The sequence below is a fragment of the Stegostoma tigrinum genome, chromosome 10, assembly GCF_030684315.1.
Source record: "Stegostoma tigrinum isolate sSteTig4 chromosome 10, sSteTig4.hap1, whole genome shotgun sequence".
NCBI classification, from domain to species: domain Eukaryota; kingdom Metazoa; phylum Chordata; class Chondrichthyes; order Orectolobiformes; family Stegostomatidae; genus Stegostoma; species Stegostoma tigrinum.
The window spans coordinates 3069960-3097113 of record NC_081363.1 but is presented as its reverse complement, the minus strand read 5'-3'; the positions used below and the strand labels follow the sequence as shown (position 1 = coordinate 3097113).

Genomic DNA, 27154 nt, shown 5'->3' with positions numbered 1-27154 from the left:
GGGGCAGGGTTAGAGTCGGGGTTAGACTTGGGGCTGGTGTTAGGGTTAGGGTTAGGGCTAGGGTCAGGGCTAGTGTCGGGGTTAGGGATAGGGTTAGGGTCGGGATTAGGGTTAGGGTCGGGGTTCACTCTGTGCTCTCTGACTTACTTTGGCTCCTGGTTCAGCATCCTTAACATTCTCGTTCTCATGTCTGTTAGCCTAAGCGATCTCACTCCTCCATATCTCTGTAATCCCTCTAGCCCCATGATCTTTCATGATGTCTGCACTCCTTCTATTCTGGTCTCTTCCACGTGCGTCTGAGTCCCCAGTTTGGGAAAACCCAAATTAAACTCAGCGCCTCTCTCCCTCAATCTGCTCTTGAAATTATTCCTTCAAACCCAAGTCTGTGGTTCACCTGAGCTACTATCACCTCACACAGCTCACTGTAAACATTACAGTGCTGACAGGGGACATGACGGCCGAGCAGTATTATCGCTGGACTGTTAATCCAGAAATCCAGCAGGGGGCTGGGAACCAAAATTGTAGTTCGACTATAGAAAAGGTTGAGAGTCGGGTGGTCCGAAATAAAGCTTCAGGGACGCAAGATGGCACCGGCAAGCAAGAAGTTGAAGTGTATCCACTTCAACACCAGGAACATCCAGAATAAGGTGGGTGATCTTGCAGCACGGGTTAGTACCTGGGACTTCGATGTTGTGGTCATTTCGGAGACATGGATAGAGCAGGGACAGGAATGGTTGTTGCAGGTTCTGGGGTTTAGATGTTTCAGTAAGAACAGAGAAGATGGTAACAGGGGCGGAGGTGTGGCTTTGTTGGTCAAGGACAGTATTACAGTTGCAGAAAGAATGTTTGTTTGGGGACTCGTCAACTGAGGTAGTATGGGCTGAGGTTAGAAACAGGAAAGGAGAGGTCACCCTGTTGGGAGTTTTCTATAGGCCTCCGAATAGTTCCAGAGATGTAGAGGAAAGGATAGCAAAGATGATTCTCGATAGGAGTGAGAGAGACAGGGTAGTTGTCATGGGGTCTTCAACTTTCCAAACATTGACTGGGAACACTATAATTCGAGTAGTATAGATGGGTCAGTTTTTGTCCAGAGTGTGCAGGAGGGCTTCCTGACACAGTATGTAGACAGGCCAACAAGGGGCGAAGCCACATTAGAGTTGGTACTGGGTAATGAGCCCGGCCAGGTGTTAGATTTGGAAGGAGGTGAGCACTTTGGTGATAGCGATCACAATTCTGTTATGTTTACTTTAGTGATGGAAAGGGATAGGTGCATACCTCTGGGCAAGAGTTATAGCTGGGGGAAAGGCAATTACGATGAGATTAGGCACATTAGAAATGTGGAGCCTATTCAAGGCTCAGTTAGGGCGCTTGAGGGCTACGAGGTAGCCAGGAAAGACCTAAAGAGAGAGCTCAGAAGAGCCAGTTGGAGACATGAGAAGTTGTTGGTGGATAGGATCAGGGTAAACCCTAAGGCTTTCTATAGGTATTTACGGAATAAAAGAATGACGAAAGTAAGATTAGGCCCAATCAAGGATAGTAGTGGGAAGTTGTGTGTGGAGTCAGATGAGATAGGGGAAGCACTAAATGAATATTTTTCGACAGTATTCATGCTAGAAAACGACAATGCTGTCGAGGAGAATACTGAGATACAGGCTACTAGACTAGGTGGGATTGAGGTTCACAAGGAAGAGGTATTAGAAATCCTACAGAGGGTGAAGATAGATATGTCCCCTGGGCCGGATGGGATATACCTAGGATCCTCTGGGAAGCCAGGGAGGAGATTGCTGAGCCTTTATCATTGATCTTTAACTCGTCATTGTCTACAGGAATAGTGCCAGATGACTGGAGGATAGCAAATGTGGTTCCCCTGTTCAAGAAGGGGAGTAGAGATAACCCTGGTAATTATAGACCAGTGAGCCTTACCTCAGTTGTTGGTAAAGTGTTGGAAAAGATTATAAGGGATAGGATTTATAATCATCTAGAAAAGAATAAATTGATTAGGGACAGTCAGCACGGTTTTGTGAAGGGAAGGTCGTGCCTCACAAACCTTATTGAGTTCTTTGAGAAGGTGACCAAACAGGTAGATGAGAGTAAACCGGTTGATGTGGTGTATGTGGATTTCAGCAAGGCGTTCGATAAGGTTCCCCACAGTAGGCTATTGTACAAAATGCGGAGGAATGGGATTGTGGGAGATATAGCAGTTTGGATCGGAAATTGACTTGCTGAAAGAAGACAGAGGGTGGTAGTTGATGGGAAATGTTCATCCTGGAGACCAGTTACTAGTGGTGTACCGCAAGGGTCGGTGTTGGGTCCACTGCTGTTTGTCATTTTTATAAATGACCTGGATGAGGGCGTAGAAGGATGGGTTAGTAAATTTGCAGACGACACTAAGGTCGGTGGAGTTGTGGATAGTGACAAAGGATGCTGTAGGTTGCAGAGAGACATAGATAAGCTGCAGAGCTGGGCTGAGAGGTGGCAAATGGAGTTTAATGCAGACAAGTGTGAGGTGATGCACTTTGGTAGGAGTAACCAGAAGGCAAAGTACAGGGCTAATGGTAAGATTCTTGGTAGTGTAGATGAGCAGAGAGATCTCGGTGTCCATGTACACAGATCCTTGAAAGTTGCCACCCAGGTTGACAGGGCTGTTAAGAAAGCATACAGTGTTTTAGCTTTTATTAATGGAGGGATCGAGTTCCTGAACCAAGAGGTTATGGTGAAGCTGTACAAAACTCTGGTGCGGCCGCACTTGGAGTATTGCGTACAGTTCTGGTCACTGCATTATAAGAAGGATGTGGAAGCTTTGGAAAGGGTGCAGAGGAGATTTACTAGGATGTTGCCTGGTATGGAGGGAAGGTCTTACAAGGAAAGGCTGAGGGACTTGAGGCTGTTTTCGTTAGAGAGAAGAAGGTTGAGAGGTGACTTAATTGAAACATATAAAATAATCAGAGGGTTAGATAGGGTGGATAAGGAGAACCTTTTTCCTAGGATGGTGACGGCGAGCACGAGGGGGCATAGCTTTAAATTGAGGGGTGAAAAATATAGGACAGATGTCAGAGGTAGTTTCTTTACTCAGAGAGTAGTAAGGGAATGGAACGCTTTGCCTGCAACGGTAGTAGATTCGCCAACTTTAGGTACATTTGAGTCGTCATTGGACAAGCATATGGACGTACATGGAATAGTGTAGGTTAGATGGGCTTGAGATCGGTATGACAGGTCAGCACAACATCGAGGGCCAAAGGGCCTGTACTGTGCTGTAATCTTCTATGTTCTATGTAAACCCAGATGACGACCTGGGAACCCAGGTTCGAATCCTGCCACGGCAGATGGTGGAATTTGAATTCAATAAAAAATATCTGGAATTCAGAATCCAATGAGAACCCTGAATGCATTGTCAGCATTTGGTTCACAAATGTCCTTTGGAAGGAAACTGCCATCCTTACCTGGTCTGGCCTCCATGTGACTCCAGACCCACACGTATGGACAGCAATGCCCTTATAACATGAATGATTAGAGAAAAAGTTATTTTCTCGTGAAACACTTTAGCATATTTTACTGTAAAAAGTGAACTGTACTGTGTGAAAAGTCTTATCTAAAACAGACCGTTACTGTTGTTGGCTGCAGGATTATTCAGGTACACTCACCAGAAAATACATCTCAGCTCCAAATGGTACTGAAATGGCTGAGCAGTGACATTCCAATATGTCGGAAAAACTGGGAGCTGGACTTGCAGCTTCTGATCTGTGACCTGTCCCTGTGAGGGAGACTCGGTGATCACATGAATTATACAAGCTGTGGCTAACCTCTCCATCCACCTACCCCAATCACTTGTTGGGTCTGGGAGTCCCAGACTCAAACCTCAGCGGGAATCATTGTGAAACTGGGACTGAAACAGTTACATAGTGAGGGCAGCTTGTATTTCTCGAGTACAGGTTTGTTAATCAGTCTGTTCAGGGATGCTTACTCATCTCTAGAGCAGACAGGTCTTGAATCTGGGCCTCCAGGCTCAGAATTTGGGGCACTATCACAAATCAAACATTAAACCATTAGATCCCAAGATTCTATTTCAAAGAAGACACAATTTCTCCAGTTTCCTAAGCAATATCCATCACTCTGTATCCAAATCCAGTAAAACCTGGAAAAGATCCAGGTTTGATCTGAACAGTGGCCAGTGCCAGATGATGACCTCTCTCACAAGGGAGAATTTAACCATCATCCTCGACATTCAATGATGCCATCATCCCTGAATCTTCCAATGTCGACATCCTGGGGGTTACCACCGATCAAGAATTGAACTGGACTCACCACATTAACACATACAAGAGCAGGCCAGAAGCTGGGAATACTGCAGCAAGGAACTCAGCTCCTTACTCCCCAAAGCCTGTCCACCATCTACAAGGCACAAGTCAGGAGTGTGATGGAATACTCCCCACTTGCCTGGATGAGTGCAGCCCCAACAACACTCAAGAAGCTTAACACCATCCAGGACAAAGCCCACTTTATTGGTACCACATCCACAAACATCCCACTCCCTCCTCCACCGACCCTCAGTCGCAGCAGTGTGTACCATCTACAAGATGCACTGCAGAAATTCACCAAAGATCCTCAGACAGCACCTTCCAAACCCACAACCATGGTATGACAGGTCGGCACAACATCGAGGGCCGAAGGCCCTGTATTGTGCTGTAATATTCTATGTTCTTCTATATTCCAGAACCACTTCCATCTAGAAGGACAAGGGCAGCAGATACATGGGAACACCACCCCCTGCAAGTTCCCCTCCAAGCCACTTAGTAACTAGACCTGGAGATATATCGCTATTCCTTCAGTGTCACTGGGTTAAAATCCTGGAATTCCCTCCCTAAGGGCATTGCGAGTCACCCTACAGCACTTGGACTGCAGTAGTTCAAGAAAGGAGCTCACCCCCACTTTCTCAAGGGCAACTAGGGATGGGCAGTAATCCCCATACACCATGCTTGAATAAAAAGGAACAGTAACTATGATTCAGAAACACGTTATTGACTGTAAAGCGCTGGAACTCACAGTGAACGTGGGTGCCTTTGGAAAGTTGTGAGGTGATATCTAAGTGTAAACTCGATTGGATTTATATGTTTCAGACGTCGTAGGAGCTGCAGATGCTGGAGATGCCAAGATAACAAGGTGTAGAGCTGGATGAACACAGCAGGCCAAGCAGCAGTGGAGGAGTGGGAAGGCTGACGTATCAGGCCTAGACCCTAGGCCGGAAATGTCAGCTTTCCTGTTCCTCTGATGCTGCTTGGCCTGCTGTGTTCCTCCAGCTCTACACCTTGTTATCTTGGAATTATATGTCTATTCTTGCTGCAAGTATATAACTGAATATGCAATTACCTCTCTGTTGTGAGACAACGGGGGAGTATCTTGTCTGCCATCACTCTCAGAAGGAACTCCCGCTGGTTCATGCTTGGCTGCTGAGTGGCCGAGATGTGCAGTTGTCTCCTTGTCCATGGTATTGGGCTGTTTGTTGGTGTGTTTCACCTGTTCTATTCTCTTCTTCACTGTAGACTCCACCTTTGGTGAGCAAATGTGAAAGGTTCAGTGTCCTTCCCCTGGTGGCTGCGGCAAGCCCTTCAACCTGATAGTCAGACCATTGCAGCCTGGTGAAACCACAGGCCCACTGCCTCACGGGCGATGGAGCAGAATAGCCCATGTCATCATATCAGCCCACATGGGCATCGCTTGTCAACCACGCTCCCAGTCACCTGCCAAGGACCTCCACATCCACTGGAATCCACCCTGAAACAACACAGCCACTCATGGCAAGTAGCTCATTGTTATGAGCCATCAGGGTGTGGGGGCTCAGACAAGCTTTTCCTGCCATGAGAAAGTCAGGGTGGATGCCTTGAAGATCTAATGCTCTTCTAATCCAATAAACATCTAATTATTATCTTGCTTCACCACTCCAGAGGGTATTGGGAATTGGGCAAACAATGTGGGGCAGGAGTCACGTGTAGGCCAGGTAGGGGAACATCAGGAGGTCTCCTTTTTTTGAGGGCCTCAGTGTTGAGATCTGGAGCATTCTCACTGGAAAAGTTAATCTGAAAAGGAGCTGGACAAGTCCCTTCGGAATTTACAGAGAGAAGAGTGGGCAAACTGAGACGATGCATGGTGGCTCTTGCAGCGGGCTAGCACATGAACAATGCACTGAGTGGCCTCTTCCTGCACAGAAATGATTCTCTCATTCTAAGGTGTTGACTTTTAGCCACAATCTCACTGCTTCCAGGTCACTTTTACTGATTTCAGAATTTCAAAATCTAAATCCTATTTCTTAGCCTGCCAGTGCATGGGTCTCAAACTCAGAACTGGTTGCTTTATTGGTTATTAGTTATTAATTATTAGAGGACACTATAAAAATAAGGGCTCTCCAAACTTAGACTGAGATGAGGAGAATTTGTATCTCTCTGGTGGTCATGAGTCTGTGAAGCAGTGGAAGTGGGTTCATTGAATATTTTTAACGCAGAGCAAGATTTTTTCAGCAACTATGGAGTTAAAAAAATTCAGGGAGGTGTGAGGGAGAAGGGGCAGAGAGGCTGTAAAATGGGATTGAGGCTACAAACAGATCAGCTTTGCTCAGTGAATAGCAGAGCAATCACGAGGGGGTGAGGGCTCCCGGTTCATGTGTTCATATCTCTCTGATTCTGAGGAAAGGTCACCGGACACGAAGCGTTAACTCTGTGTTTTCCCTTCACAGAGGCTGCCAGACCTGCTGAGCTTTTCCAGCAACTTCTGTTTTTGATCCTGATTTACAGCATCTGCGGTTCCTTTGGTTTTTATTCTCTGGGTCATACTTGTTTTGATCCAGCCTCTCAGCTCTGTCGAGAGAATGGGCCCTGGTTTAATTTTTAACTTGAACACTATTTAAAAGGGCAACATCACACTGCAGCAACATGGAGCTACACCAAGAGGAGGAGGAATACCTCTTCCAAGTGTTCAAGAATAATGGACATCCAAAGAACTGGGTCAGGAGATGCCTACAGGAAAGCATCAGAAAGATACTTACACACCCCAACACACTCATCACACGACCCTACATCAGGAACATGTCAGAAATCACCACAAGACTCCTATGACCACTGGCCATCAGAGTGGCACACAAACCCACATCAACCCTATGACAAGTGCTCACCTGAACTAAAGACCCATTCCCCACCACGGACGGGACCAATGCCATCCACAAGATCCCCTGCAGAGACTGCGAGAAACACCACATCGAACAAACAGGAAGGGAACTAACAACAAGAGTACATGAGCACCCACTGGTTACAAAAAGACACGACCGATACTCACTCATCCCAATCCACATGGACAAGGAGAACCACCACTTCGACTGGGACAACACCAAGATCCTGGGACAGGCTGGGCAGAGACAGGAATGGGAATTCCTGGAAGCATGGCACTCCACGAAGCAGGCTATTAATAAACACATTGAACTCGACCCCATGTACATTCCACTACAGAGGAAACCCGGAAGTGAGGCAATCCATCGCGATGGACCGCAGAGTTTAAAAACCAGGCAGGAAAACACACCGACGCTCCATCAGAGGCTGCACTGAGGATGTTACCCAGCATAGTAACGAAACGTCCATGGAACCACAAACCAGCTCAGCGAGCCAACCACCCTTAGACTTGAACACTTTGGTATTTTCTAATATGAGCTAATGGGGCTAAGAAGTTTGCATTGATTCAATGGGCCAAACAGCCTGATTACAGCTATCAATCAGAGGAGGTGATGGTACAGTAGTATTATCACGAGACTATTAAATCAGAGACGCAACTAATATCCTGGGAAGGGGTAGAATCCTGACACGGTAGATAGTGGAATTTGAACTCAATTTTAATAAAAAGTGGAATTAAGAATCTAATGATGACCATGAATCCATTGTCAATTGTCAGGAAAATCCCCCCTGGTTCACTGATGCCCTTTAGGGAAGGAAACTGCCATCCTTACCTGGTCTGGCCTACATGTGACTCCAGACCCACAGCAATGTGGTTGACTCTGAACTGCCCTCTGGGCAATTAGGGATGGACAATAAATGCTGCTGGCCAGTGATGCCCTTATTCCATAAATGAAAAAATAGACTCTAAAACCCAAGGAATATAGCCTTAGCTTACTGTTAAATGCTCCGAGTACAAATTTTGTAACTTGCCAATTGAATATATCTACTTAGCATTGTTTCTAACTGCTTTAGAAATCAGAACCTAAATAACTGCGGATGTTGTAAATCAGGAACAAAAACAGAAGTTGCTAGAAAAGCTCAGCATGTCTGGCAGCCTCTGTGAAGGAAAATCCTGAGGGGTTCTGAGGAAGGGTCACCGAACCCAAAACATTAACTCTGTTTTTTTCATCACAGATGCTGCCAGACCTGCTGAGCTTTTCCAGAAACTTCTGTTTTTGCTTCAGAAATCATGCGTGTGCAATAACTTTTATCCTCTCTGTTTAATGTGTACTCACCATTCACCTGAAACTCAGTGACCAGGAGACTACGACAGGCAACCTGTCCCTGCTGAGACAGCGGCTTCCTACCAGCAGCCAGCTCAGTTTATTCCTTTGCAGAGAAGGCCCTGTGATCAGGGCTGTATGTAAACAGCTTCACAGATAGGTCTGAAACAAAACCACAAATTACTGGACAAACTCTTCTCACCTGGCAGCATCTGTGGAGAGAGAAACCATTTTAATGTTTCGAGTTCAGTGATGTTAATTCTGTTTCTCCTTGCTCCACACAGATGTTGCCAGGCCTGTTGAGTTTCTCCAGCAATTCCTGTTTTTATGCCTCTGTATCTACACGTAATAAATCAAACCTTTCAGTCAGTTTGGGTCTTCACCTTTTAAGTTCCAGGGAATACAACACTCATTTCTATAATCGCTCCTCCTCACTTAACCTTTGTTAATTTGACATTTTTCTTTATTTATTCATGGGATGAGGGTGTCGCTGGCTCAGCAGCATGCATTTTCCCGTCCTTAATTGCCCAGAGGGCTGCTCAGAGTCAACCACATTGCTGTGGGTCTGGAGTCACGTGTAGGCCAGCCCAGGTAAGGATGGCAGTTTCCTTCCCTACAGGACATTAGTGAACCCAATGGGTTTTTCTGACAATTGGCAAAAGATTCATAGTCATCATTAGACCCTTAATTCCAGAGATAGTAAGAACTGCAGATGCTGGAGTCAAAGATAATGCAATGTGGAGCTGGAGGAACACAGCGGGCCAGGCAGCATCAGAGGGGCAGGAAAGTTGACGTTTTGGGTTGGGACACTTCTTCAGAAATGGGGGAGGGGGAAGGGTGCTCCAAAATAAATACAGAGAGGAGGGGTGGGGCTGGGGAAGGGGGGTGGGATGATGATAGATGAGTGCAGATAGGGAGTGGTCAGCGGGACGGGTGGGGTGCATAGGTTGGAGAGAAGATGGACAGGTTGTGTCAGATCGAGGAGGGGGGTTTGGTCATGGGTTGAGAGATTATGAAACTGGTTAATTCAAGATATTTACTGAATTCAATTTCTACCATCTGCCAGGGCAGGATTCAGCCTCCTGGGCCTCCCAGCCCTGAAGCTGCTCCCTGATCCCCTCAGTCTCTCTCTCTCTCTCTCTCTCTCTCTCGCTCTCTCCCCCTCTCTCTCTCTCTCTCCCTTCTTAAATACTTCCTTTAAAACCTCACTTATGACCAATGTTTTGCTCATCTCCCAGGATATCTCCTTACGTGACCTGCTGCAAGATTTGGTTTGCTCCTGTGGGACATCCTGGGATATTTAACCTCCCTAACGGCACTAAATCAATGCCAGTCATTGTTCTCTCCACCAAATCACAACACTGCTGTAATCTGATAACTGCATTAACTATCCTACTGCAGAGTTAACGTTTCGAGTACAGTGATCCTTCTTCAGGACAGTTCTGGACTCTGAACTTGAAACAGTAACTCTGTTTCTCTCTCCACAAATGTTGTCAGACCTGCTGAGTCTTTTCAGCAGTTTTTGTTTTCGGTTAGATTTCCTGCCTAGTTTTGTTTTATTATCAAGTTCAATAGTGCTTGCTGATTGGCTTGACTAAAGCAGATAATTCTTCATTATAAATCATGATAAACTTCAAAATGCTACAGAGGCTTAGCATGTCATAATAAATTCCCTGAGGAGGTGACAGCATAGTGGTATTTGTGCTAAACTACAATTCCAGAGGCCTAGGTAATATTCAAGGAGTCCTATTATGGAATATGAATTGTCTTTAAACAATCTGGACTGAAAGGTTGAGTGATTACCATGAAACCGTTGTGAGTGGGAGAAAAACCCAACTGGTTTAGGGATAGACATGGCTGTCCTCAGAGCTCAGGGCAGCTGCCTCCAACGTGGGGGGGAGGTGGTCTGAGGTCTTTCTGCTGAAATTCATGGAGGCCCATTCAGTTATTGGACCCTCCCAGTGCCCCAAATACATGTAAATATGTTTGTGTGTAAGGGATGTCTTGTTTGTTTAGGAGAGAGTCAAACTTCAATCCTCCATCACTTCCGTCATCTACAATCCGACCCCACCACCAAAGACGTTTTTCCCTCCCCACCCTTGTCTGCCTTCCAGAGGGACAACTCTCGCCAGAACTCCCTTGTCTGCTTCTTTCTTTCTCTCTGGAGAGAAGGAGGAAGAGAGGTGACCTGATCGAGGTGTACAAAGTAATGAAAGGCATGGATAGAGTCGATAGCCAGAGACTTTTCCCCAGGGCAGGATTGACTGCCACGAGGGGCCATAGTTTTAAGGTGTTAGGAGGAAGGTATAGAGGAGATGTCAGAGGGAGGTTCTTCACCCAGAGAGTTGTGAGCGCATGGAATAGTTTGCCAGTGGTAGTCGTGGAAGCGGAGTCACTAGTGACATTTAAGCGACTGCTGGACATGCACATGGACAGCAGTGAATTGAGGGGAATGTAGGTTAGGTTATTTTATTTTTGGATTAGGAATATTCCACGGCACAACATTGTGGGCCGAGGGGCCTGTACTGTGCTGTACTTTTCTATGTTCTATGTTCAAACTCCCCTCCAACCCCACCACACCCGGCACCTTCCCCTGCAACCACAGGAAATGCTACACTTGCCCCCACACCTCCTCCCTCACCCCCATCCCAGGCCCCGAGATGACTTTCCACATCAAGCAGAGGTTCACCTGCACATCTGCCAATGTGGTATACTGTATCCACTGCACCCGGTGTGGCTTCCTCTACATTGGGGAAACCAAGCGGAGGCTTGGGGACTGCTTTGCAGAACACCTCCGCTCGGTTCGCAATAAACAACTGCAACTCCCAGTCACGAACCATTTCAACTTCCCCTCCCACTCCACAGATGACACGTCCATCATGGGCCTCCTGCAGTGCCACAATGATGCCACCCAAAGGTTGCAGGAACAGCAACTCATATTCCGCTTGGGAACCCTGCAGCCCAATGGTATCAATGTGGACTTCACAAGCTTCAAAATCTCCCTTTCCCCCACTGCATCCCAAAACCAGCCCAGCCCATCCCCGCCTCGCTAACCTGTTCTTTCTCTCACCTATACCCTCCTCCCACCCCAAGCCCCACCTCCATCTCCTACCTACTAACCTCATCCCACCTCCTTGACCTGTCCGTCTTCCCTGGACTGACCTATCCCCTCCCTACCTCCTCACCTATACTCTCCTCTCCACCTATCTTCTCCTCTCTCCATCTTCGGTCCGCCTCCCCCTCTCTCCCTATTTATTCCAGAACCCTCTCCCCATCCCCCTCTCTGATGAAGGGTCTAGGCCCGAAACGTCAGCTTTTGTGCTCCTGAGATGCTGCTTGGCCTGCTGTGTTCATCCAGCCCCACACTTTGTTATCTTGGATTCTCCGGCATCTGCAGTTTCTGCTATCTCTGAAACTCCAATGTTTGTTTGTTTCTGTGACATGCTACTGTACAGATCCAAGCTGAGATTGTACTACGGATACATATAAAAATATGTTTTATGAATAAAGCATATTTTGAAATTTTAAAAAACCGTCTGGCCTACACGTGACTCCAGATCCACAGCTACCCGGCTGACCTTTATCTTAGGCACGGGCAGTAAATGCCGTCTCAGCCAGCAAAATCCACATCCAGTGGATGAATAAAAAGATGCGGCCAACAGGGAGAAACAGAGACACGTGCCAAAAATAGGCATGAAGCAGGGGAGGAGAGACAGAGGGTGAGAGAGAGGCAAGGAGAGACAGTGGGAAAGAGAGGGAGAAATAGCAAAATGGAGAGAGGGAAATGCACAAAAAGAAGTTGGATAAAGAAAAGTGAGTGACAGGTACACATATACACACTCACACACATGTATACACTCACCCACACACGTGTACACACACATGCACTCATATGCAAACACACTGAAACACAAACACACACGTACACATGTACACTCATATATATAGACACACACATATACGTGTGCACATACACATGCATGTACATGCACACACATTACACACACTTGTACATAAACACATGCACAAACACACACACATACGCAAACACATGTGCACACATACAGGCATACACACATACACACACGCTCATTCAGACACATACATGCACACACACAGACACATATACACACGCTGGTACACACACAAGAACACAAACATATAGATACACACACGTACAGAAACACACATACACATACATGCATGTACACACAGATACACACACACAAACACATGTACACACAAACATGTACACACACAAATACACACACACGTAGCGCAGACACACACACAGATGCATACACACACAAAGACATGCGCACACACGTGCAGACACGCAGACATGCACACACACACGTACACACAGACATGCACATACATACGCACACGGACGTGCACGTGCACATACACATGCACTCACACACATGCACACTCACACATGCACACTCACACATGTACACACACGTACGCACACACGTACACACATGTACACACACACACAGAGTGCACACACACACACACAGAGTGCTAATTCCTGAAACTCTGATTACTCGGTTAGTTACTATGGAGATCAAGTTGTTACCTGCAATTCCAGCGGGATTTCTTCCCAACCAAGCAGCTCCTGAATTCTCACTGCTTTCTCCTGGAAACTCTGCATCTCCTTCTCCTGGGACAGAATCTCATCCTGCAGTGAGACAAGCATCAACCAGTTCATGGACAGAATGAATGAAAGTTGGCCCAAATCCCAATTCATAAAAACAGCAAAATAAGTCTCCAACAGCCCAGAGCAAGCTTGATGGAAAATGAGTGTGTGCTCTGAAAATGTCCGAGGGAAACCAGACGGCAAACCTGAAATAAAAACAAAAGTTCCTGCAAACTTTCAGCAGGTCTGGCCATGTCTGTGGAGAGAAACAGGCTTAATGTTTCAGATCAAAGACATTTTATCAGAGCTTGGCTTCCCTGTTCCAAACAGTTCACACTGACAGTATTTCACATATTGATATTTAAATATTTTATTACTTAATATCTCAGTGACGATAAGGGGGCGGAAATAAATGTCTACGTAGCCAGCAACACACCCGCTCCATGAATTTTAAAAATTATCTGCAGCATTTTGATTTTGTTTTATTGCAAATGCATGAATTTTCCCTCGTGCACAGCAAAAACTGAGCACATTCACTCTACCTGACCCCGTGCTGACTCCGTCCTGGGAATGATTGATGGAGACAGGGTAGGGGCAGCTTTACTCTGTGTTATCTGCTGTTGATGTGAGTCGTGTTGTGTTTACCTTATATTGCCAGTTAAGCAGTGGCAACTTCTCATTTCGATCAGAGCTCTCGGAAGCTAGAATATCATGACACACAAATTGTAAAACAAGCGTGTGATAGAGTTAAACCGTAACAGGGCTGTGATAAATCATTTTAACATGTGGAGATGTCTCTTCCTAAACCTGCGAGACTAGTTTGGGAAGTTTAAGTTTTCTCCCCTTCGATCTCTGACATTTTAAGCGATCTCAAGGAGAGAGATAAGCAACGATTAAAATGTCCTTACCTGGTAGATTGGTCTGCACTGATTCAGTAAAGCAATAGCTGTCACTTGTTGCAATCCCAGGCTCTGTGGGATTTATTCCCGGTCTCCTCGCTGCTCTGCTAATCCTGTAAGCCGTTTCCTTAGTTTTTGCTCAGTGAAGTAAAACCCCCTCACAGCATTCCACTTGATCTTGATTTATTCTGCTTGCAGCAGATTCCAGCTCCCAGGTGACTGCCTTAACCCTTCGGGGGCACAAATATGAAATCACACGCCACACTGTGTCCTCCAGGAGTAAACCAGAGGGAGGAGTCTACCAAAACCTCTTTCTGTGGTTTGAGGCACTCCCAGTGGGCAGGATTTGTGAACAAACAGGGTGTGGTAAATTCCAACTTGTGTTTGATACACCTCCTGCTCCGACAGACTGAACAGCACGTTCACCTTCGACCACAACATTGTAGGAGCAGCAGTAGGCCATTCAGCCCATTAAGACTGTTCGGGCATTCAATGAGACCAGGGTTGATCTGATAATCCTCAATTCCACTTTCCTGCCTTTTATCCATAATCTTTGATTCACTTCATGATAGAATCTGCCCCAGCCTAGAATATTGTTAATGACCCAGCCTCAACAGCCCCTGGTGATAAAGAACTACACAGTTTCTCCCTTGTCCGAGTAAAATTATGTCCTGCCTATCTCTGTTGTAAATGAGATCATTCCCTCTGGCCCTAGACTATCCCACTAGGGGAAATACCGTCATCATGTCAACACTGTCAAGTCCCCCAAGCATCATGTACGTTTCAATAAATTACTTCTTATTGTGCCAGTGGAAAAAGCAGAGGGCAAATTTCTTCAACCTCTCCTCATAAGTCACTGATTTAATACCTGGGGGCAGCTGAGTGAACATTGTGGGGCTGTACATACCACAAGGTGTGTTTATGTAGAGAACAGGCCCACAGCTGTTCACAGGATCCCAGCTCTCACCTGAACTCATGTCTTGTGTAGTTTCAGCAAGAACTCTAGGGCTAAGAACTCAGCCCAAAAACACAGTCACCAAGTCCAGGTTAATAAAATGTGAGGCTGGATGAACACAGCAGGCCAAGCAGCATCTCAGGAGCACAATTGAGGGAGTGGGCACTGTCAGAGGGTCAGTGCTGAGGGAGTGGGCACTGTCGAAGGGTCAGTGCTGAGGGAGGGGGCACTGTCGGAGGGTCAGTGCTGAGGGAGTGGGCACTGTCGGAGGGTCAGTGCTGAGGGAGTGGGCACTGTCGGAGGGTCAGTGCTGAGGGAGCGCTGCACTGTCGGGGGTTAGTGCTGAGGGAGTGGGCACTGTTGGAGGGTCAGTGCTGAGGGAGCGGGCACTGTCGGAGGGTCAGTGCTGAGGGAGCGGGGACTGTGGGAGGGTCAGTGCTGAGGGAGCGCAACACTGTCGGAGGGTCAGTGCTGAGGGTGCACCGCACTGTCGGAGGGTCAGTGCTGAGGGAGTGCCGCACTGTCAGAGGGTCAGTGCTGAGGGAGTGGGCACTGTCGGAGGGTCAGTGCTGAGGGAGCGCCGCACTGTCGGAGGGTCAGTGCTGAGGGAGTGGGCACTGTCGGAGGGTCAGTGCTGAGGGAGCGCCGCACTGTCGGAGGGTCAGTGCTGAGGGAGTGGGCACTGTCGGAGGGTCAGTGCTGAGGGAGCGCCGCACTGTCGGAGGGTCAGTGCTGAGGGAGTGGGCACTGTCGGAGGGTCAGTGCTGAGGGAGTGCTGTATTATTTCTGAATTTCAGGTGGGACACAAATTGCTCTGAACTGAAGGCAAAAACATCCACTTGCTCTATGACTCTATCGCTGTGTAATGCTCTCGTGGTGGAGGTGGCCCCTCAGTTCTGGCTGATATTTAATCTTCATTGAACATTACAAAACCTTGCTCTTTAACCTTTTGCTGTCAGTAGCATTTGGAACCTCATCATCAGGAAACAGTGAGTTTGGTCTTTTTACTGAGATAACAAAGTGTGGAGCCGGATGAACACAGCAGGCCAAGCAGCATCTCAGGAGCACAAAAGCTGACGTTTCGGGCCGAGACCCTTCATCAGAGGATACTCTCCTCTCCACCTATCTTCCCCTCTATCCATCTTCGGTCCGCCTCCCCCTCTCTCCCTATTTATTCCAGTTCCCTCTCCCCATCCCCCTCTCTGATGAAGGGTCTAGGCCCGAAACGTCAGCTTTTGTGCTCCTAAGATGCTGCTTGGCCTGCTGTGTTCATCCAGCTTCACACTTTGTTATCTCGGATTCTCCAGCATCTGCAGTTCCCATTATCACTGATACACCCTTTGTCTTTTTACTGTTTGCTGAGAGGCTGATTTATTTAACACCCTTTGGTGTTGGAAGCTGTTGTTTCTTACCTCTAGCATTGTGAGCTCCTGTGCGCTCGCACTCATCCTCTGAGCCTCTAACCTGCCTTTCACACCCTCTTGCAGCCGTGAGCGACCCTCACTTACATCTTCCCATAGGCTCAGGGCTTGCTCCAAGTTACAGCTGTAGGTGTCCAGTCTCTCTGACTCCTGTTGAGATACACAAGGCAGAAATTTTTTTTTTTTTTTTTTTTAGATTCCCTACAGTGTGGAAACAGGCCCTTCGGCCCAACAAGTCCACACCGCCACTTGAAGCATCCCACCCAGACCCATCCCCCTAAACACTACTGGCAATTTAGCATGGCCGATCCACCTAGCCTGCACATTTTTGGACTGTGGGAGGAAACCGGAGCACCCGGAGAAAACCCACGCAGACACGGGGAGAATGTGCAAACTCCACACAGACAGTCACCCGAGGCTGGAATCGAACCTGGGTCCCTGGCGCTGTGAGGCTGCAGTGCTAACCACTGAGCCACCGTGCTGCCCCTAAAAATGTGATCCAAATGCAGGTTCTGGATTTTCCAATGCACTTTCCCCATTTTCCCTATTGGGAACAATGTTCTGAGGCTCCCACCATGTCCCTTGACTTTGCTGTTTGTAACACTGACGGCTAGTGGGACGATAGGGGAGATTGAGAATGTCTCTGCAGCGTTACTCTTTTTTTTCATTCACAGGATGAGGGCCTTGCTGGCCAGGCAGCATTTATTGCCCATCCCTAATTGCCCAGAGGACAGCTAAGAGTCAACTGCATTGCTGTGGGTCTGGAGTCACATATAGGCCCAGACCAGGTAAGGATGGCAGTTCCCTTCCCTAAAGGACATTAGTGAACCGGGTGGGTCTTTCTGACAATGGGAAATGGATTCATGGTCCTCATTAGATTCTGAATTCCCGACATTTTTTACTGAATTCAAATTCCACGATCTGCCGTGGCAGAATTCAAACCCAGGTCCCCAGAATGTTATCTGGGTCTCTGGATTAACAGCCCAGAGATAATACCACTCAGCCATTGTCTCCTATAGAGGCCAAGGGCAATACTCTGCAACTGGTGGAATTTAAATACAACTAATAACAAAGAAACAAAGAAACCTACAGCACAGGAACAGGCCCTTCGGCCCCTCCAAGCCTGCGCCGATCAAGCTCCTCTGTCTAACCTGTCATCTATTTTCTAACGGTCTGTGTCCATTTGTTCCCTGCCCATCCATGTACCTGTCCAAATATATCTTCAAAGACGCTAACGTGTCTGCGTCTACCACCTCCGCTGGCAACGCGTTCCAGGCACCCACCACCCTCTGTGTAAAGAACTTTCCACGCATATCTCCCTTAAACTTTCCTCCTCTCACTTTGAACTCATGACCCCTAGTAATTGAGTCCCCCACATAAATCTGGAAAACATAACGGTAGTCTTAGTGATGGTGTCCATGAAATGATTGTAATACCCATCTGGTTCACTACTGTCCTTCAGGGAGGGAAATCTGCCATCTTTACCTGGTCTGGCCTCCAGACCCACAGCAATGGGGTTTGCCTCCCAAATGCCCTCTGAAGTAGCCCAGAAAACCATTCAATACAAGAGCAATTAGGAATGAGCAACAAAGGCTGGCCTTCCCAGCAAGGCCCACAGCCCAGGAAGGAATAATTAAAACGGCTCTTTACTAACAAGAGTATTGTTACTGAGTGAGTGTGATGATGAAGGTGTTTCAGGAAGTAATTGTGGCAGCAAATCTCTGCTATCAGCAATAAAAACCAAAAGAACTGTGGATGCTGTAAATCAGGAACAAAAACAGAAGTTGCTGGAAAAACTCAGCAGGTCTGGCAGCATCTGTGAAGAAAAAAATCAGTTAACGTTTGAGGTCTGGTGACCCTTCCTCAGAACTGTTCTGAGGAAGAGTCACTGGACCTGAAACGTTAACTCTGATTTTTTTTTCTCTACAGATGCTGTCAGACCTGCTGAGCTTTTCCAGCAACTTCTGTTTTTGTTCCTGATTTACAGCATCCACAGTTCTTTTGGTTATCACAGAGTCTGAGTTCCCTGATTGGGGCTGTTAACCTGGTCGAATCAGGGAGCCCTGGCTGACAGGAGTGTCAGAGGTTCAGGTGACTCTGAGAGCTGGCTGTGAGGGAGCTGGGTCGGTGTGAAGGACTCCCCATGTGTAAATAAAGTGTGACTTGGCGATGGGATACCGGCCTCTGTAGAGTTATTTCATAATGGCCCAAGAAGAAGATGATCTCAGAGTAAATCAGGGCCTTGATCAGATGGGCCAATGGGCCAAGGAATGGTAGATGGAGTTAAATTTAGCTAAATGCAAGGTGTTGCATTTTGTAAGGCAAATCAGGGCAGGCCTTTAACGGTAAGATCCTGGGGAGTGTTGCCGAGCACAGAGACCAAAGGGGTGCAGGTTCTTACTTCCTTGAAAGTGGAGTCACAGGTAGACAGGGCAGGGGAGATGGACTTGGTATGCTTGCCTTTATTGGTCAGAACATTGAGTATTGGAGTTGGAGGGTCATGTTGTGGCCTTACAGGACATTGGTTAGGGCCACTTTTAGAATTCTGCATTCAACTCTGCTCTCCCTGCTATAAAAAGGATGTTGTTAAACTTCAAAGGGTTCAGAAAAAATTTACAAGGATGTTCCTGGACTGGACGGTTTGAGCTGTAGGGAGAGGTTGAATAGCCTGGGGCTATATTCCTTGGAGCGTCAGAGGCTGAGGGGTGACCCAATAGAGATTTACAAAATCACAAGGAGCATGGATAGAGTGACCAGCCAAGGTATTGTCCTTAGGGTTGGGGAGTCCAAAACTGGACGGCATAGGGTTTAAGGTGAGCAGGCAAAGATTTAACATGTGCCTCAAGGGTAACTTTTTCACACAGAGGGTGGTATAGGTACAGAATGAGCTGCCAGAAGAGGTGGTGGATGCTGGTACAATTGTAACATTTAAGAGACATCTAGATGGGTATGCAAATGTAATGGTTTAAAGGGATAGAGGCCAAATGCTGGCAATGGGGCTAGGTCGGATTGGAATGTCTGGTTAGCACAGACAAGTTCAACTGAAGGGTCTGTTTCAATGTTGTATGTTGAGAAAATAAAATCAGCATTTAAAATAGTGGGACCAGTGCAGTTAAATTTCTACACTTTCTTATAGCTTTGTTATGAAGCCAGTTTCCACTCAGAACCCATCAGGAAACCGTGAATCAGCTGCACCCCGGACATTTGGAATCCAGCAAATCTCCCTATAATTCGCCGAGGCACACTCTGCCGTATCCCTGCCCAGCAGAGAAAGCCCATCAGGTACAGCGGGACCACACCTAAGCTTAATCTCTGCTCGAGATAAAAACCGAAACCATTCAGTCCTGTCTGCGTGGAAAGCTACTCCCCTCAGACAGTATGGGCCTCTATGTGGCTCCTGTCCCAACTAATGTGTTTGACTCTTACCTGCTCTCTGCATAATTGGGGACGGGCTATAAATACCAGCCTTTTCACGCCCCAAGAATAAACACATAATAAAAACAAGCCCCTGTGGTCCCTTTCGCCTCTATATCAGATAGGGACAGATAAACTTAGCAGATGGAGTTAAAATCCCTTGAATATTCAGTACAGATCCATGCACCTTCAGTAGAATCTAAGCTTCCATTTACTGTTACTTACATCCAACCATTGATCCAACAGATTCTCTGCTTCGGCCTGGAACGGTAAGGAATTGCAATTCATAACTTTCTTCAGCTCTGACTGCAGATGGCGACAAACCTTTCTCAATTTATCCACTTTCCCCTGCTGGCTGTCGAACTCTCGTTTTACGTCATTAATCTGAAATTACATTGTAGCTCAGTTGTTCTTTTTTGCTTCACGGGATGTGAGTATCATTTGTGACCCATCTGTAACTGCCCTTGGGTTGTTCAGGCCATTTCCAAGGGTGTTTATGAGTCTGCTGTACAAGCTGGGGGTCTGTAATGTTCAGGGATGGATGACAGATTTACTTCCCTCAAACGCAATGGGTTTTTAAACAAAAGTACTCACCATGACTCACCTTATATTCCACAGTTATTGACTTTGTTAACTCACATTCCACCGGTTGTAAACAGTGGGACCTGAATCCATGGCCTTAGAGCATTTTCCTGGAACCAGTGATGGTTCCCCTATGACACTATCTCCCCTGCTACGTCATCCAGAGAATTACAATGGAAGGTTTTAACAGGGACAGATCGCAAAACTCACGGACAGTAAACCTACAAAGGAAGTCTGAGACTAATAGGACCCGTTCAAAATGAATTCGTCTGCTCCAGTAGCTCCCCAGTAGACTAAGGCCCATCGTCCCGGTGCATTGTTTCACCCAAGTTTTTGAAATCGCCATCATTTTCCTGGCACTTACATCACTCTTTAGCCTTTGCAGCTTTCCCTTTCCCATGTAAGATGTGTGCCCTGGAAGGACAGCTGCTCCTTTCTGAATCGTAGCTGTCAGTTCCTTCTTGTAGTTTTGATACTCCCTCAGAAAGGCCATTAGCACGTGGCATTGGTCCTGCCTGAGGATAGAGAAGAGCAGACAATGGCATTGTAGAGAAACCCAGAGTGAGCATTCAGCAATCATCATATCATGAAGAAAAGTGAAAGAGCATCATGTAGAACTGGGTTTGACGCAGGCACAGCACATTGGTTCACAGAGAGGGGCGCAGGCTCTGGGTGCAATGTACATGCGTTGAGAGTATTGGAGGAAGAACTGCAAAATCTAAGCAGTAGTTCAATATTATCCAATCTCTCCCTGTAGGCCCATATCAATCTCCAAATAATCTCACTGTTTCTGGTCCCTACATATAGGCCATTCAGTGATGAATCAAAAAAAAATCTCAGTCATACGGGCCTAGTTTCAACTGGAATTCTTCCCAAAGGCTGACATAGAGTTATAGAAAAATAGGAGTAGACCATTCAGCCCATCGAGTATGTTCTATCATTCAATAGGGCATATTTTAAGGTGATGGGAGAAAGATTCAAAAGGGACTTGAGAGGAAACTTTTTCACACAGATGCTGGTTTGTATCTGGTTTGAATCGCAAGTTACAACATTTAAAAGACATTTGGACAGGTACATGAATAGGAAAGGTTTAGAGGGATGTGGCGGGCAAATGGGCCTCGTTTAGTTTGAGAAACTTGATCAGCATGGACGAGTTGAGCCGCAGGGCCTGCTTCTGTGCTGTGTGACTCTGTGACTCTATGATCAAGGCTGATCATCCAACTCAGTCCCTTGTTCCCATTTTCCCCTGATACCCTTTGATCCCTTCAGTCTGAAAATCTATAACATCTTGAAAACATTAAATAATTTGGCCTCGAGATAACAAGGTGTGGAGCTGGATGAACACAGCAGCCAAGCAGCATCTCAGGAGCACAAAAGCTGACGTTTCGGGCCTAGACCCTTCATCAGAGGATACTCTCCTCTCCACCTATCTTCTCCTCTCTCCATCTTCGGTCCGCCTCCCCCTCTCTCCCTTTTTATTCCAGAATCTTCTCCCCATCCCCCTCTCTGATGAAGGGTCTAGGCCCGAAACGTCAGCTTTTGCGCTCCTGAGATGCTACTTGGCCTGTTGTGTTCATCCAACTCTAATATATGAGAGGTCTATTCATAAATCTGATAACAGAGGGGAAGAAGCTGTTGGTATGTGTTTTCAAACCTTTATATCTTCTGCTCGATGGAAGAGAGTATAACTGGGTGGGAGGGATCTTTGATGATGTTGGTTGCTTTCCCAAGGCAGTGGGAAGTGTAGACGGAGTCAATGGAAGTTCTGAGGAAGGGTCACGGGACCCGAAGCACTAACTCTTCATTTTCCTTCACAGATGCGGCCAGACCTGCTGAGCTTTTCCAGCAACTTTGTTTTTGTGTCTGTGGAAGGAAGGCTGGTTTGTGTGATGGTCTGGGCTGTGTTCACAACTCTGTAATTTCTTGCGGTTCTGGGCAGAGCAGTTGCCGTACCGATCTGTGGGATGTTTTCTACGGTTCATCTTAAGAAGTTGGTAAGAGTCAAAATGCCAAATTTCCTTTGCCTCCTGAGGAAGTAGAAGCATTGCTGAGCTTTCTCGACTGTAGCATCAATTTGGATCGACCAGGATGGATTGTTATAATATAAACAGAAGATACTGGAGAAACTCAGTAGGTCTGGCAGCATCAGATGAGAGAGAAATAGAGTAAACACTGAGTCCAGTGTCTCCTCAGAACACATATAATTTGTTTGGCATTATCTTGATCAAAACAGCCCCCAATGCATTGTGATTTGTTGAATGTTGTACACAGACTTCTCATTTGCTCTTCATTATTGTGCTTCATATCCTATTTCTATATCTCTTCTGTGGTTTTATCTAAGTGCGACCACAAATTGAGAGAGCCATCACACTGACCCTGAACCCAGAACAACTCTCCTGGAAGTTACTGAGATCTTCTTCTTCTGAATGGCTCAGAACGAGACTGCAAAATGCGATCACTTATTAAAACTTCTGAGTTCAAGTCCCAGAAACATTCAGCTGTTCCCAGTCTTTGACTTCGGGCTGCCTATTTGAAAAATCCAATTTAAACTCAATTGGTAGGCTAAGAAAAGTAGACTAAATGTACACAGCTGTTACTGAGCTCAAGAATAGCCTGCACTGGGACAGGCTCATTGAATGTTAAAAAGCAGAAGGAGATTATAAAGTTCACTGTATTTGTGCCTGCTCTTGACCAATTAACCCCTCTCCCCTGGTCTTTCCCCATATACACTCAACTGCTATCTATGAGAAAGGCAGTTTGTGAAGGATAGAACTGGAAATACTTGTTGAGAATACATACATATATTTAAGGACTCTGGAAAAAAAACTGGCAGGTTTTGAATTACTTGGAAATTTTCTGGATTGAAAAGTTCTTTTCATGGAATATGGACATTGCCGGATGGACCAGCATTTTTTGACCGTCCCTGAAGAAAGTTGGTGAATGTTTTTTTTATTCTGGAGGGTTGTTAACAATTGGCCATTTCAGTAAATCAAGCATCAGTGAACATCCCCACTTCTGAGTTTAAGGTGGTGGCAGGGTCATTGATGAAGCACCTGAAGATGGTTGGGCCAAGGACACTGCCCTGAGGGGCTAGGTGGTTCTTGGGGAACAGTGGCGGTGTCCCTACCTCTGGGCCAGAATGGCTTCATTCATAAGACCATAAGACCATTAGACATAGGAGTGGAATGAAGGCCATTCGGCCCATCAAGTCCACTCTGCCATTTAAATCATGGCTGATGGGCATTTCAACTCCACTTCCCTGCACTCCCCCCGTAGCCCTTGATTCCTTCTGAGATCAAGAATTTGTTGATCTCTGCCTTGAAGACATCCAATGTCCCGGCCTCCACTGCACTCTGCGGCAATGAATTCCACAAGCCCACCATTCTCTGGCTGAAGAAATGTCATCTCATTTCAGTTTTAAATTTACCCCCTCTAATTTTAAGGCTGTGCCCACGGGTCCTAGTCCTCCCGCCTAACAGAAACAACTTCCCAGCATCCAGCCCTTCTAAGACATACATTATCTTGTAAGTTTCTATTAGATCTCCCCTCAACCTTCTAAACTCTAATGAGTACAATCCCAGGATCCTTAGCCGTTCATCATCCATTAAACCTATTCAAGTCCCACTTACTCCTGAGCTGTGTCAAAACACACCTGAACAGGTTGATTCAAATATTTCATGATTACCTTAAACCTGTGTCTCCTTAAGACCTGTAGCCTGTGGTTGCTGAACCTCCCAACATTTCTCCACATCGCATAGAAGCTGTACAGTGTAGGGACAGGCCCTTCAGCCCAACAAGTCCAACCAAAACTCAGAGCATCCCACCTAACCTACACCTCCTTGAACATTATGGACAATTTCCCCATGGCCAATCCACCTCGCCTGTGGGAGGAAACCGGAGCACCTGGGGGAAACGTGCAAACTCCACACAGACAGTCACCTGAAAGTGGAATTGAACCTGGGTCCCTGGCGCTACGAGGCAGCAGCGCTAACCACTGAGCCACCGTGCCGCCCATATCTACTCCATTAAAAAGAACCTTCATCTGAATAAAATCCCTCCTTAACCTTGTCTATCTTGAGAACATTTCTAGCACCTCCGGTCTCTCTGCATGACTCAATTTCTCCACTTTTGCTCCCATTCCAAATCTCCTCAGTACCTTCCCCAAGGCCTTTCATTAAGGGTGATGTTCAGAATTGGACACAGTACTTCAGCTGAGGGTGAAGCAGTGTTTTCAAAGGTGTGACATATCTTCCTGGCTTTTAGAATCATAGAATCCCCAAAGTGCAGAAGGAAAATATTTGACCCATTCAGTACACACTGACCCTCCAAACAATGTCCCACCCAGAGCCAGTTACCTTGCATTTACTATGGTTAATCTAGCTAGTACATCATTGGACAGCTTAGCATGACCAATTAAACCAGAGCACTTGGCAGAAACCCCCACAGACACAGGGAGAATGTTCAAACTACACACAGACGGGCAGCAGCGTTAACCACTGAGCCACCCTGGGATATAATGTGCCCCTCATCTGAGCATTCACAAAGGGAGAAATTTGTAAATGGCCCAGTCCACTCACCTATCATGGATATTCCTCTCTGTCTCTTCAAAGACATGTTGTGCTATGGACAGAAGCTCCTGGGCCTCTTCTGTGAGAGCAGGATTCACTACAGTCAGCTGCTCCATCAGGCATCTCAGCTCGGATGCTTTTGATTTCAGTTCAGTGTCCAGATCATTTAGAGACCGCAGCCTGCACATCACAGAGTCACAATTAAAATATGTCAACTCAAATAAATGTAACAATTGGACCTGCCAGGGGATTTCGAAGAAATAGTGGAAATTGTGAGAGGTAGAGTGTGTGTGATTTAATATAAAGATTTCAGCACAGGGTGTGGGAACCAGGAGAGAATATTCAAAAGTAATAGCAGAGCGCACCAAAGGCTGAGAGAGACAGGTGTCACCTAGCAGTGAGTTCATAGGTGGAGTCAGAGTAAGGGAGAAAGTGATGAAGTCTGAATCAAGGTTCCACTACATGTGAACACACAAAGTCAAGCTAAAAATACAGAGTTGCAAGCACAGATTACCTTGCTAAAGTCACAAACACATTTTAGATAAAGCCCACACATCCCTAAAAAACCTCAGGATTTTATGTCAGTTTTAGCAGTAGGGAATTCTTTCAACACCTTAACTTTCAGTGTTCTCTGCAACCACACCCTTGCCCTACAATAGGTAAGTTACCTTGCTCTTGGGGATTCATTCTGGGCTAAATTTATTACTAAGCCAACTGAGCGCAATTGCTTGGGTTGGCGTCATGGCTCAGTGGGTAGCACTGCAGCCTCACAGCACCAGGGATTTGGGTTCAATTCCACCCTCAGGCCACTGTCTGTGTAGAGTTTGTACATTTTTCCCTGGGTCTGTGTAGATTTTCGCTGGCTGGGTGCTTTGGTTTCCTCCCACAAATACGTGCATTTCGAACGACAGCGTTTGCTTAGGAGTAGTCAGCGTGGCTTTGTGCATGAGAGATTAGTCCTCACAAATTTGTTAGAGTTCTTTGATGAAGTGACCAGGAAGGTTGAGGAGGGAAAATAGTAGATGGAGTCTATGTAGATTTCAGTAAGGCCTTTGATAAGGTTCCACATGGTTGGCTGCTCTGGAAGGCTAGAGAGCACAGAATCCAGGGAGAGTTTGCAAATTGGATACACATTTGGCTTGATGGTAGGAAGCAGGGATAATAGTGGAAGGATACTTGTCGGACTGGAGGCCTGTGACTAGTGGTGTGCCTCAGGTGTTGGTGCTGGACCCATTGCTGTTTGTTATATCAATGATTTGGATGAGAAAGCATGAGGCATGATTAGTAAGTTTGTGGGTGACACTTAGATTGGTGGTATCATGGACAGTGAGGAAGGTGATCAGAAATTGCAGCAGAATCTGGGATCAGCTGGGGAAGCGGGCCGAGAAATGGCAACTGAGTTTAATATAGATAAGAGTAAGGTGTTGCATTGTGGAAGGTCAAATCAAGGTAGGCATTTCATGGTGAATGGTAAGACCTTAAGGAGTGGAACAGAGGAACCTCGGAGTTCAGGTGTACGGTTCTCTGAAAGTGGGGTCACAGGTAGACAGGGCAGTGAGGAAGGCTTCTGGCACACTGGCCTTCATCAGGCAGTTTCACCATGAAACTCCTACCTCGATATGACTTTCCAAAATGCAACACCTCACACTTATCTATATTAAATTCCATGTGCCATTTCTCGGCCCGCTTTCCCAGCTGATCGAGATCCTGCTTTTGGCACACTGGCCTTCATCAGTCAGGGCAGAGTGTAAAAGTTGGGAAGTTATATTGCAGTTGTACAGGACGTTGGTGAGGCCGCACGTGGAGTATTGTGTTCAGTTTTGGTCACTTTGCTACAGGAAGGATGTTATTAAACTGGAAGGAGTGCAGAAGAAATTTACAAGGATGTTGCCGGAACTGAAGGGCCTGAGTCATAGGGACAGTGTAAACAAGCTGGGACCTTTTTCTATAGTGCGTGGGAGACTGAGGGGGGAATCTTATAGAAATGTATAAGATCATGAGAGGCATGGATAGGATGAATGCACTCAGTCTTTTTCCCGGGTTGGGGAATTGAGGACTAGAGGGCTTCAGTTTAAGGGAAGAGGGGAAAGAATACATGGGAGCCTGAGGGGCAACTTTGTTTTACATGGAGAGTGGTACGCATACAGAATGAGTTGCCAGCAGAAGTGGTTGAGGCCAGTACATTGACAACATTTAAAAG

General features: G+C 46.5%; 1 protein-coding gene across 1 annotated transcript in view; it reads right to left on the bottom strand.

The window, feature by feature from the left end:
* LOC125455504 (nesprin-2) overlaps positions 1–27154 on the bottom strand; it is a 367488-nt gene that overhangs the window by 260511 nt on the left and 79823 nt on the right. The window contains exons 24-30 of the mRNA XM_059648913.1: positions 24964–25134; positions 20751–20901; positions 20030–20188; positions 16382–16540; positions 13056–13157; positions 5365–5544; positions 3441–3491 (exon numbers count right to left, since the gene is read on the bottom strand). Of these exons, the coding sequence (XP_059504896.1) occupies positions 3441–3491; positions 5365–5544; positions 13056–13157; positions 16382–16540; positions 20030–20188; positions 20751–20901; positions 24964–25134 (973 nt within the window). The remainder of the gene's footprint in view (positions 1–3440; positions 3492–5364; positions 5545–13055; positions 13158–16381; positions 16541–20029; positions 20189–20750; positions 20902–24963; positions 25135–27154) is intronic.